The following is a 12,876-nucleotide window of genomic DNA, read 5'->3' as shown; positions in this document are numbered from 1 at the left end:
CAACAGAATGCTACCCATGCTAATTAAAATTACAGTAAATCCTTTCTCCATTAGAGAATATCTAATGAACCATTGGAATATCTCAACTCTCTCAAAACGTATAAAATCAAAAACTCCCTGAAGATATCCAGTTTCCAATATAAAATGAAATTAAAACCAAACTAAATCATGAAATTTCCCGAATTCTAGGTAGTCATCGAAATATTCAATGCATTAGGATCTATGATTTGGGAATTTCTCTTTGAATTATATTGTCCACCATACAAGGATTTTCTTTTTGATCTGTTATTATTGTTATTATTGTAGTTTCCGCCCTTGTTGTTAGTGTCATTGCTACCAGTACTGTTGTTACTAATGTTTCGTAACGATCTGTTGTTAGTGTTGCTGTGTTGGCGTGAATGGCCGTAGTTATACTTGAGATGCACATTCTGGTTTTGGAATTTGGGGTTGATTTCATAATCTTGATGCGGAGGTGTGATATTTCTGGACGAATCCAGAGGAGATCTGCTGGAGAAGCCTCTATTATCGTTGTTGCTCGTGAAAGTAGGCTTTTTAGGCAATGCAAACTGACCAGTTGTTGGTGTTGTAATACTAGAGAAATCTGGGCCACTCTTGGAATCGATTCTGACTGAATTTCTCTTATTCTTACGTTTCTTGGCTTGTAGAGTGTTACTTCTGGAAAGCGACGAAGCTTTTACGTCCTGTTTGAGATGGTCAGCATTCTTGCTCTGAGATGCAGAATCAGATAATTCCGGAGAATTAACTAACGTAGCTTCCGATTCAAAGGAGCAGTTGGACAACGTTTCATTAGACTCACTTATTAGCTCATCCAAATCGACTTCTACTTTTTCGTGAGTCAAAATCTTTTCTTGTAAATCGGGGTATTTCTCCAATAACGACAGTATGGCTACGGTGTTCTCTTCGAGAGTAGATTTGGTATCCAAACCATGTATCTTAGCAGCCTTAGCCAACGACGTCAATAATTCCAAGATGGTTTTGTTCTTGTTGACGTAGAGATTGTCCAAGGCCTTTCTCTTATTGGTCATACTATCCAACAAGGTGTCGATATCCTTGTCATTACTCGACAACTTGGAAGACAAGTCTTGAAATCTCTGTTTGTTTTCTGTTTTGTAGGCCTCAAGCTTTGAGGCAAGTGTATTCAACTCCTTCTGGTAATGTCTCTTGTATTCTACCTGAGATGCAATCAAGGCGTCGTAGGCAATCTTCAAACGTTCGTATTCTGCCGTAGACGACGCCGATGACTGTTGCAAGTTTTCACATCTGATTTTCATGTTTTTGTTGTTCAACTGTAACGATTCGTTGCTCGAAGACAACTCGTTATATTGGTCTTCCAAATCGGCTATTCTTCTTTCCTTTCTCTTCAATAAAGCGTTTATCATATCATTTTCATGTTTGGCGTTGGCCAATTGATCGACAAACGAGTCATTCTTCTGAGAGACTAAAACATACTTCTTCTTGTAGTCGTCGTGGGATATTTTGACAGTCTCCAACTCGGTCTTCAAGTCGTCGATTTGTGAGTGCAACGAGTCTATTACTCTCGAGGTGGGCTTGTTGGACGCGGTGTTATCTTCCATGGTGATAGCTAGGGGTAAATTAGCGAGCGAGTAAACAAAAGAAGCAAATAAATAATCGAGCTGGTATATTTGAGTGAAAAAAGTGGATAATCAACCTTGCTGAATTGAGAAGTATTCGGGTGCTTTCTCAAGTGAAACGAGATTGTAGCAACAGAGTGTCTTCTTACGGAAAAAAGAAGCTTGTCTGAATCAAATATGAAACTGTTGTTAACGTCGTAGAGATATTAGATAGTTTCCTTTATTTTCTACTTCAATCTGATCTATCACAAGTATATGTGGTCACTGCAACTTTTCCAAACAGTATTGGTGCCAACTTGGAGGATTGGGGAATTTTTTCTGGAGACGATAGTGGATCTGGACTGTTTATGAACTTGGTGGAAATGTAAACATACAAATTTTTTTGTCCGACATATAGGAGATGTCGCATGTGAACGAAAATGTTCGTTGACTTGGGGAACGACATTCTCATAAAAGGGAAACGAGCGAGGTGCAAAGAAGCGTCAAAGAAGCGTCCGGGCACTCACATGAGAATCCTGAGCCAATGCCGTTTCAATGACATGTTAGCAGTTGTCCAAATCAAGAAATAGTTAGATACCAAATCATGTATTCATATTAAGGTAGTGCTCGTACTTGGACCACCCTTTTAATAATGTCGCTTTTTGCAGAGCCCTGTACATGGCACTTGTGGCCAGGGGCATTTTGATCGCTTAAGATAAATCAGTGGAGTGGAACAGAGTCGTTTGTTGTGAGGTAAGCACACGACCAGGAGACCCTACCAATCTTTAATTATGAACTGAAAAGGAAAGTGTTGCACACAATCTATTGGTACACAAGATCTCTAAGTCATACATATCCACCAACCATTGACCAAGTATTTACCAAATTATTCAATACCAGACTACTTACTATATTGATTTTACGATTAATCTATTCTCAAGTTGGCTATTCCAGATTCAAAATATTCCTTTTCATATACTTCAGCATTAACCAAGATATCATTTAGTCCAGCAATGAACCAGAATGAATAACTACTTTTCCCAATTTATACCTCAAATAGGCGGATATGGCCCTAATCCCTATTTGTTGGATGACTCCAACTCTTCGTCTCATCCACAGATCCAGTACATATCTATATTCAACCCAACTCTAGCTGATGAGAGATCCGAATCCAATGAGGAATTGTACAAACAAATCATCTGTTTCATATCTTCCAAATATGAAAACGAACATAATTTAAATGTAGATCAGAAAGTTGAACAATTGAGAATTGTAGGTCTCACTAGAGGTGTTAGTTCATTTGCATCCAATTTCTGTAGCTCCAAAGGCGAGAACAAGACTACCATCATCAAGTCTTCCAAGTCTTCATTAATATTATTTCAGTTGGAGAACGATTTTCAGCTTGCCTGCTCAATTTCTCTGGTAGAAAACAAGAGCAAGTCAAACTTCGTCAATCTGCAATTGATTAAGATAATCGATACAATGCACAACCAATTTGTTCTTTCGCATACTTCTTTGTTGAACGCACTAAATAAGTACAAAGTAGAGGCACTCAAAGACATGTTGACTGATTACTGGACAGGCTTCATATCCGCATATAACAACCAGTACTTTAATATTCCACCAGGTCTTGTGTGGCCCAACAGTTTGAACTACAAGGGATTTCTTGGATTGATTCCAAATTCACATACTACTAAAAGAACATACAAGAAGTCGTCACTTTCATTCAGCCAAAGCATAAAGGCTGAGATTGACCAAATTTTACAACAACCCTATAATGAGGAAACAGAATCAAAGATACCGAAGGGTGTTATAGTGTCCTGTTTCAACAAATCTAACATCAAGAAGTACGGGTTAATTTATTCAAATATAGCATTCGATAAAACTATAAACACAGAAAAGTTTCTGAAAGACTCATTGATAGATATATACAACTGGCTCGAATTTCACGACTACCATAATAAGTTAGAAACCGAGTCCTTAACAAGTTCAAATTCAAAGGGGTTGTTTTCCACAAATTTGGAGTTCCCTGAAGTTGCTTCTGATGCTACTTCGACTATGACTAGCGAAGAGGGCACCTATTCTGCATTGGACATGCTAAGTCCACGCAACATTGCCAGTAACTTGGTAATTCTGCCTCTTAACTATACTGTTAATAGCATTTCATCATTGGGAAGCCAAATAAAAACTATTGGCATTGGATCTACTCTGGAAGAATCTAATGTTACTGAACGTGCTGGGTGGTTGCCCGTGCCTTCAATTTTTAAGTCTCTTAGTTTAGGTGGAGGAACAGCTGAAAACGAAGAGCAAATTCCTTCAAATGCTTCACTTGAAGGAGAAGAAGACGACGATGAGGATTCTGGTCATTTCCTTATTGGAACGAAAGTTAACGAGTTTAATCATCAAAAGGAAATTTATAGAAAATTGGTATATTTGAATACCAATGTTAGCGACCTACAAGGAAACTACACCCAGAGGGAATTGGAGTATCTGTTGGTTGTGTACGGTAAAGATGACATTTATATCACACTAGTTTATGATTCTTCAAATCCTGAACTCGATAATGTAGATTTCTATGAGGAATTAGCGGAGGATACACTCATTCCATCGATAAATGAAATCAACAACTCCATACTAGGAGGAAGCATGATGGGTGGAAGTGTTGCGTCGCTTAAATCATTGAAAGGAATTCTCACTACTGATGATATTGATAGTGACTTTTTCTTTGTGGCATATGATGGAGATGAAGGAAGCATCAAGTCTTCATTGCCATTTTTGCCGATTATTAAAGTCAATCTTGACGAGCCGCTGAATAAGTCTGTTGTTAGATATCAAAGTGCAATATATTACTTGCATGATCAACTAGCTTCTATCTTTCTAATGCAGAGCAACAAGGACTTCTTCAGCAACAACATGATGAATGAATACTTCCACAAGTTTACAAGCAACAAACTTAACGACTGGATGTTTTATTTCATTAAACACAACAACAAATACATTATCGTCATAAAGAATCATAATCATAATGCTAAATCAGCCAAAAGGAAAAGCGTCACAGCTATAAGAGCACAGAGTCTTGTTTCTTCTCCTGCAACTGTTGCTTCTGATCCAAGTAATAACATTGCAAACAATGTCAATGGTCCAGGATTACTAAATAGAATTACAGACGGAGTTGCTGATTATGCCCATCTAGGGTTTCTTGACAACTTGGGCGATGACGTCAAGTATTGGCTAGCAGGTTTCACGCATGGAGATGAAGCATCTTGATTACTTTTCCAACGTGTCAACCCAATTCAAGAAGCTAGGAACGTCTTTGGCTATGGCTCCGTTAATTGTCATATTAGTCAACCAATCAGGGATAGAACCACCTGGGGTAGAGCAAGTGCACATAATCCACTTCAAGTCGTTACTTTCTGCATCATAAGATATCTTCTCGATGGAAGTATACCTTCCCACCACATATTCTTTGTTAAATTCAGACTTCTCAAGGAGTTTCGGCAGTATAGGCAAAGACACGACATATGCATCATTCGAGTTGTCTTCCTTGAATACATGCACATACTCATAGAAGACTCGTTTCTTCAAAGGGAACTGGAACTTGTAGAATAGTTGAACCAAATAAGATGCAGACTCATTATCTGGTGTATCAAATTTGTTGATATCGTAGTCGTAGAGTTCGTGTATGTATTCCTTTTCGTAGTGTGTATGCGTAAGATCGTTATTGGTGAACGATCCCAATATATATTTCTGCAACAATTTGAAATATCGACTTTTGGCTGTAGAATCAAAATCCTTAAAGTCTGAAACCCTGGCACTCCAATGGACTCCATTTAGAGAATTGGCATGGTATGTTTGAACTCCAATGTTTCTTTTTTGCTTGGGTAACATATAAAGGAATTGCTTGTCTTTGGCCCATGTTGATTCTATTTTAGATATGATTTCCGAAGATTCAACAAGAAGCTTGGACTTGTCTATAGTCGTGATATTTTCGACTGGTGTCAAGTTCATAGGAAATATTAATGATGTAAATGAGTCAATTGAGATAGAAACCTAAGATCTTCAAATGTAATACTTAGCTACGGATTTATATGGCTATTATAGTTTAAAGTAATTATATGATTCTGATAAGGAGTTTGTGTCTTGGTCGGATTCCTATCCCGCAAATTCGCATTTCTTCTTAGTCTATTTTTCTATATGGTTACACCAAATAGTGTATACTATACGAGTATGCGACTGAAAAAAAGTTGCACCATAGTTAACAAGATTGTAGAGTGGATTCTCCTTGTTATACATTTTTCTTTTCAAATCTCTCATATTGTTCTACTACACCACAGCCAGGATGATATGGAAAAATCTTGTAAGGAGATTGGCCACTTCTGCCTCCTCTGCTCTGGCCAATGCTACGAAAATGCAGGATATTGTAGTGATTGGAGGAGGTCCAGCAGGTTTGTCTCTATTGGCAGCCTTGAAAAGCTCACCTAAAACAAGACATTTGCTGTGTACTTTGATCGAGGGAAGCTCTTTACAGTCTGTTAGGGATTTCTTAGTTGAGCCACCAGAAGAATACACCAACAGAGTGGTGTCGTTGACTCCCAAATCTGTTGAGTTCATGCAACAGAAAGTTGGAAATTGGGATTTTATCAAGCAAGACAGAGTCAGATTCTACGATAATATTGTAGCTTATGATTCGCAAGACAATGACGCCAGAATTGAATTTGATGCTACGCAAATAGGTGCTGGAGTGTTGGCAGTCATGTGTGAGAATATCAACATCCAGAGCTCTCTTATTGGAAGATTGAACGAACTTGGTATGGACGACTCCACCACTATTCTTGACAACACCAAAGTCATAGATATCACGAGTCCAATCCATCACGATTTGGACCAACATGATCTCAATGAAATCGACGTGAATCTGGGCAAGTCAGATTTGGACTGGCCGATCGTAAAGCTCTCTACAGGTGAATCTATTCAGGCTAGATTATTGGTTGGTTGTGACGGCTACAACTCTCCAGTGCGTAAGTTTGCTGGAATAGAGAGCAGAGGATGGCAGTACAACACTTTCGGAGTTGTGGCTACTATCAAAATGCAATACGAAGACCACCGTTCTATCGGATGGCAGAGATTCTTGAGCACGGGCCCTTTGGCGATTTTGCCATTGTCTGAAGATAACGCTACAATTGTCTGGTCCAGTACTCCTTGGTTGTCTGAGTTGTTATTGAAAGTCAATCCAGACATCTTCCCACATTTGATCAACGCTGGTATGACATTGGAAGAAGTAGACTTGAAGTACATCTACTCCATGTTAGACAAGGATCCCAACGACTTTAAGGTGTTGGACGAGATCCAGTGGAGATTGTCAAAAATTGACATCAAGTCGTTGGAGGAAAACTACCCGTTGCCAGTTGTGGAACTTATTCAGAACAGTAGAGCTAGATTCCCATTGAAGTTGTCTCACGCTGATACCTACGTAGCGCCCAGAGTCGCTCTTGTGGGTGATGCTGCACACACTATCCACCCCTTGGCTGGTCAAGGTTTGAACATGGGCCAATCAGACGTGGGATTCTTAGTAGATGCATTAGAGAAGGGCATTGAAAGAGGGTTGGATATCGGATCTACCATGGTATTGGATTCTTATGTTGCTAACGCTTGGCCAGGTAACCATATGATGCTAGGTGTTTGTGATAAACTCCACAAGGTTTTCACTACCGATTTTGGACCTGTAGTCTTGTTGAGAGGTTTGGGTATCAAGTCGCTCAATATGGCCGAATCCGTCAAGGACTTAATGATAAAAGCCATTAGTGGTAGATAATGACTTTAGGTATGTAAATAGTATTTGGGCCTGTATATACTATACGGTTCTATGGTTGAAGTATTTAGTTTATGAATTCCATTTTGATGAATAGCTTCTCCATACTCTTGTATCGACAAAAATCTTTAACGAGGAGATGTCGAACGACTACAAATGTTGCCATATATGAGGCTGAAATTGATTGCGCACCCTTTGAAATTGGTCCAGGGCCAAAACTTGCTATCTTCAAAGGTAATTGTCCCATTTCGCAAGTTCCATAATATTGCATCAGCAACCATCATCAGAGACAAATATAGTACTCTTCACAACTTTTATCAGGCTCCAAAATACCCAATTGTACTTTGCCACGGATTTTCTGGTTTTGACAAATTAACCTTTTTGCCGAGAATCTCCGCCTCTGAAAAGGCGGTAGAAGTAGCTAAAAACAACCTAGAGAAGCTTCTTAATGAAGGTGTTCAGCTAGACTATTGGCACGGAATCAAAGAAGCTTTAGGGAATATTGGAAGCAAAGTTCTAATAGCTAAAGTTCCGCCATTTGGAAGGATCGAACATCGTGCTAGAACACTTGAACAGTATATAATACAGCAATGCGATATTCTTCGAAAGCAAGAACTGAAATCTACCATCTATCGACATCTAGATCTTCAAGATGGGCATTCGAGTGATAGATTTCACACATTCAATGAGATCAATGAACCGATCAAAGTGAACATGATAAGTCACTCAATGGGAGGTCTAGATAGTCGATACTTGATATCCAAGCTTCAAAAAGAGGATTCCCCAAAACCTTATAAAGTAGTCAGTTTAACCACCATTGCTACACCTCACCATGGATCAGAGTGTGCAGACTTCGTGGAGAATTTAGTGGGGAATAGTAAGATATTGAGGTCAATGTGTCCAGAAGCTATTTTCGAATTGACCACTTCATATGCTAAAAAGTTCAACGACGAAGTAGTTGACGATCCAAGTGTCAAATACTTTTCCTATGGGGCTAAGTTTGATCCCAGATGGTTCAGTTTATTCAATCTCACGTGGCACATGCTTCGATATGAAGTTCAGAAAAATCGGAACATAACTGATCCAGTGAAGAAATTCGACACGAGGATGGACAACGACGGAATGGTCAGTGTAGAAAGTTCAATGTGGGGAGAGTATTTGGGTACATTAGACCAGGTCGACCATCTTGATTTAATTAACTGGACGAACAGGTTGCGGGTTGCCATAGACAAGCTAATATTGAACAAGGAACCCCATTTCAATGCAATTGCGTTGTATTTGGACATAGCCAATAATCTCTCAAAGAGAGGGTTCTAGTTAAGTACAAATAAAAAAGTATAGACAATGCTATAAAAGTTCGGCTGCGCTCAAATGAGCACTGCAGTCATTACAGTAATTCTGGATAGATTGTACCCCGGCATCTATATCTTCTCGTTCACTTCCATCGAGCTTTCGTATGACGTTCGCAGAGATGAACTCACATCGCTGTACTTCACTCATGAGCCAATTCTTCCACTCCGCCTTTGCAATTTCTTCCTCCATTTTCCTCAAGATGCTTAATTGTACAAGTAATTCATGTCTTTTAACACCAATGGTGCGAAATTCGTTCTTCAAATGCTTGGCAACATCCATTGTTGCTTCGTCGCCGTAAGATTCGTCCCAATAGGTTGGTTCATTCAAATTATAGACAAAGGACTTCTCTTTAAATGCACCAAGACATCTAGAACTATCGTCCAATAAATACGGATGCGACGAATTATTAAATATGGTATGGTCGCTTAGCAAATCCTGGATGTCCTTCAAATAAATGGCCCGTTGCAACATGACCGGTTCCTTCTTAACGAATTCATATGCCATTTGTGTTGCCATTCTGGAATGCCAATATGCCGTTGAAGTCTTTCCTAATAAAAATATGTTAAAAAGTCCAAGACAAATGGTGATCAATGTCAAGAACTGATTCATTCTGATACTTCTCAAGAAATATTTGCCTGACATGATCAAATAAGAAACAAACCATATAAAAAACGAGATTCCAGAATGAAAGACTTTCTTTGATACTACTTTTAAAGAATTAAAAAGGCCGAAGTAAATGACAGGAACTTCTTCAATTTCATCTTGAACAGTAGTTTGACTCAACTTACCATACAAATAAATAGCCTTCACGATCATACCATGATTTCCCACCTGCATAACAACATCTTTAAGACGCTTATCCAAAGTATTAATCTGGCTATTTGCAATTTGAATAGAGATCCGATCAATAATCAAATTCAATGGATGATAGCCTTGAAAGTCCCGTTTGCAATAAAAGTAAACTTTTGACTGCTTTCCGGCAACCCCAACAATAACAAACTTATACGTTATACTAAACTTAGACCCCATAAAAAATTTGAATGTTGATTTCTTATGAGTAAAAGTGTAGTATTGGTTGTCGTGAATATTGTCTATGACTTGATCAAGTCTCATTATGACCTGTTTGTTGCCAAAATTTGCTGGTGCATTAACAGATCTATAGTAATTTCCATTTTCAGCCACTCTCCAAGGTTTCTTGATGAAACACTCCAATGTAGTGAACGCTGTTTGATCCTTAAATATTACAGAATTGTCACCCAATAAGGCATGAAATATTGCCTTTGGAACAAGGTCATACGTCTTTTCACCTATGAACCCATATTCTCTCCTGAAATCAATTTGAAATTTCAAGAGTTTTCCATCCTTGCTTTGGATAAATGAGTTAGAATTGTCCCCGTTTGTATTGTCACCATTTATATTCACAAAGTTCACTTTTTCTGCCTTTGCACTGTCACTGAGATTCTTAGCCAATGTTTGAATAAGCTTAATCTGCAGTTGATCGTCTTGCTCCGTTTTTACTTGAACTTCAATTCTCTCTAAATCTTTTAAAACTTCCGCAAGTTTCTTGGGTTTATCGCTAGCGAGGTTATTGATTAGATACACTGTCTTTTGTTTGATGAGCTTTCCGTCATCCAAAAATAATTTAGTTTTTATAACTCCATCAAGACTGTAAATTTTTAACAAATCGTACAGCTTTTGAGCATTATGATCGACAGATACCAAGTTTCCAACATAGCCCTTAAACAAGGCAACAAACCCTAGAGCTTGCATATAGAAATAAATATGATGTGTAGTAATGAAGCATCTTCCACTCAATTCTTGTTTCGAGTTCGGTGACCAAATACAGCGGAATGACACTAAACAGTACTCACCAGGTTCAACTGCTGTTTCAAACAATGCTCGCATTTGAATATCCATTGCAACTAATGTATGCGGGTAGTAAACGGGATAAAAACTTCCTGAATCATCTTTATGCGTTAACTGCTTCTCAATCAATTCTGCTTCTGGAATCGAGATAGAAGAAGGTGGGAGGTGATCCACAACAGCATCATGCAAATAGTACAAACCCCAATTCACAGAACCCCAAATGTTCGCGGTTAACGCTGTCGGGAGCGATGTAGCAGAAGCTAGAGAATATGCTATAATTGAAGACTTGGTCGTTTCTGTCATAAAAGGGGGTCTAATCTGGGGTATTTGCAGATAGACATATTTCTGAAAGAATTTTTCATTCTTTTCAATGTGACTCGACAAGTGACTAGAAGTGATTATCTGACCTGACGAGTTTATGATTCTGGTGCTGGTCATTTCCTTGTCTACAACAGTATTAATTGTCGAAGCGAATTCAGACACAATTGGAGGATATCTTCCCGAGGCAATAGCAAATATATTTTGATCTTCTTCTCCACTTGACAAGATCCTGTTTTTCTCGTTTTCGAACACCTTCAACCAAGTCTTCAAATCTATCAACGTTTCTGCTTGGAAAACTATAGATATATTGCTTGTTTTAACTTCGAAACAGAATCTTCGATCTTCATTTGGAGCGTACTTGACATTGCATAGCAATATTCCCATTTTGTCAGTCTCCTGGACAAACGTCTGGGTGCTGCTAAGAATGAGCATACCGAAAACTCCTCCTTTAATGAATGCCCACCTTCTGACCCACACTGGTTTATTGGATTTTTCATTCCACGTTTTCATGAACAAATAACCATGCTTCTCTACGCCTCTTTCATCAATGTCATTTAAAGTACGCGAGTTGATCATGCTGGCTGAGTAGTCATTAGGGTTGGAAGATGGAGTGAATTGTATACCCGAGCTTTCTTCAACGTGGGCTCTGGCAGCTTGCATATCTGTTTGCAACTTATCAATAGCAACAGAGTAGGAGTCGCTCCAGCTTTGGATCTTTTGAATCTTTGAATACTGTTCTTTGAAAAATGGATCTAGAGCATCGTTTGTGATATACGAGAACTTGTACTTCCACAAATCAGAACTCAAGTTGACAAGGACCTTATCCAAATGATTTCCCAATGCTGACAATTCAATGATCAAATCCAATGAAGCATGAAGATACTCTTTACGGACAACATGTAACTGCTTGGCATCTTCCATTGCCATAGCCACGTCTTTTGTCTTAGATGTGGAGACGTAGATTTCCAAGTACTTATCGTATTTCTGTTGGCTGGCATCGAATTTCTCTCTCAATTCTTTGTAATATGCAACATTTTTAGAAACAACAGTTCTGATGTTATCAATAGTATATGTATTGACATTTAACGAGCTCAAACTGATAGCCCAGAGTTTTTTCAACCCAGATAAGGTTGTATTCAATGATTGTACGGTATACTCCTGATCAATAAGCCCATCCTGGATGAACGACGGCACCAAATGCTCAAGGAATGAATTGCAGAATGACTGGACTTCTTTGATATACGAGGGTATCTTTCTGATTGAACTTGAAAGAGCCAATATCCACTTTTCAATGTTGACCACTTGGGTATCGAGATGATTGATAGTTGCACGGAAGCTGGGGGAGTCCAACGATGCCTCTTTGAAGTTTACAGAGATCAATTTGAATTGTCTTGTTGGCTTTGCTGCGAGAGGTCCGCTTCTCAGTGTTTGCTGCGAGGAAGTCTGTTCCTGCTTGTTGCCATCGTTTACTGTGGGTTTTGGGGTCTTGGACGGTTCTGGTCCATCACTACTGGTGGGCTGCTTAGCTGGATTCTTACTATTCCCATTAGCAGTAGAAGAGGGCACAACTAATGGCAGCTGCATTGAGTTATTGACAATAAATAAATATGAAAGTAGGAGCAGAAAATTATAAGGTGTTGAAGTAAATGTTTCTAACAGTCTATGGGAACGAGGTTAAATTGCTCAAACGATATGATCTTTTCGGAGTGGAGCTGAGGCTTGCAGATTTGCAATCAATTTCAATTTCAATTTTAGTTTCAGCAAACAAATTGGAAACGAAACTGATACTAGATTCTGTTAGAACCGCAATTGATAGTATATAATTCCAGCTGACTCTGTAGCCTGGCAGTAAAGAATGGTATCTAACTTAAGTATGTACGTCATGGATACTTCGGTTTACTGTATGCACCGAGGCTATTGTATGCAAGAATGCAG

The 12,876-nt window shown here is 38.8% G+C and overlaps 6 protein-coding genes across 6 annotated transcripts; 3 read left to right on the top strand and 3 right to left on the bottom strand. All coding sequences in view use genetic code 12, as the record gives it.

Moving 5' to 3' along the window:
- Nucleotides 1–185: 185 nt before the first annotated feature.
- SHE3 (mother-specific HO expression) lies at nucleotides 186–1,595 on the bottom strand (the record flags this gene model as incomplete). The annotated part of the gene is made up of 2 exons (XM_001385481.1): nucleotides 186–333; nucleotides 415–1,595. The coding sequence occupies 2 exons, from the start codon at nucleotides 1,593–1,595 to the stop codon at nucleotides 186–188; spliced, it is 1,329 nt and encodes a 442-aa protein (XP_001385518.2).
- Nucleotides 1,596–2,615: 1,020 nt separating this feature from the next.
- PICST_48163 (hypothetical protein) lies at nucleotides 2,616–4,859 on the top strand (the record flags this gene model as incomplete). Its single annotated transcript, XM_001385817.1, has 1 exon — nucleotides 2,616–4,859. The coding sequence occupies one exon, from the start codon at nucleotides 2,616–2,618 to the stop codon at nucleotides 4,857–4,859; it is 2,244 nt and encodes a 747-aa protein (XP_001385854.2).
- PICST_62209 (hypothetical protein) lies at nucleotides 4,860–5,600 on the bottom strand (the record flags this gene model as incomplete). The annotated part of the gene is made up of 1 exon (XM_001385480.1): nucleotides 4,860–5,600. The coding sequence occupies one exon, from the start codon at nucleotides 5,598–5,600 to the stop codon at nucleotides 4,860–4,862; it is 741 nt and encodes a 246-aa protein (XP_001385517.2).
- A 400-nt stretch (nucleotides 5,601–6,000) lies between these two features.
- Nucleotides 6,001–7,404, top strand: COQ6 (COQ6 monooxygenase, coenzyme Q biosynthesis; the record flags this gene model as incomplete). Its single annotated transcript, XM_001385816.1, has 1 exon — nucleotides 6,001–7,404. The coding sequence occupies one exon, from the start codon at nucleotides 6,001–6,003 to the stop codon at nucleotides 7,402–7,404; it is 1,404 nt and encodes a 467-aa protein (XP_001385853.2).
- Nucleotides 7,405–7,716: 312 nt separating this feature from the next.
- On the top strand, nucleotides 7,717–8,457 carry PICST_78871 (predicted protein; the record flags this gene model as incomplete). Its single annotated transcript, XM_001385815.1, has 1 exon — nucleotides 7,717–8,457. A coding segment is annotated over one exon (342 nt), but the record flags the coding sequence as incomplete, so codon positions are not given.
- A 200-nt stretch (nucleotides 8,458–8,657) lies between these two features.
- On the bottom strand, nucleotides 8,658–12,767 carry SIP3 (Snf1p protein-interacting protein). Its single transcript, XM_001385479.1, has 2 exons — nucleotides 10,177–12,767; nucleotides 8,658–10,116 (listed from the first exon to the last, which is right to left on the bottom strand). The coding sequence occupies exons 1-2, from the start codon at nucleotides 12,523–12,525 to the stop codon at nucleotides 8,749–8,751; spliced, it is 3,717 nt and encodes a 1,238-aa protein (XP_001385516.2). The 5' UTR covers nucleotides 12,526–12,767; the 3' UTR covers nucleotides 8,658–8,748.
- Nucleotides 12,768–12,876: the final 109 nt, after the last annotated feature.

Source organism: Scheffersomyces stipitis, chromosome 6, assembly GCF_000209165.1.
Source record: "Scheffersomyces stipitis CBS 6054 chromosome 6, complete sequence".
NCBI classification, from domain to species: Eukaryota; Fungi; Ascomycota; class Pichiomycetes; order Serinales; family Debaryomycetaceae; genus Scheffersomyces; species Scheffersomyces stipitis.
The sequence above is the reverse complement of the archived record's forward strand: the minus strand, read 5'-3'. Positions and strand labels throughout refer to the sequence as shown.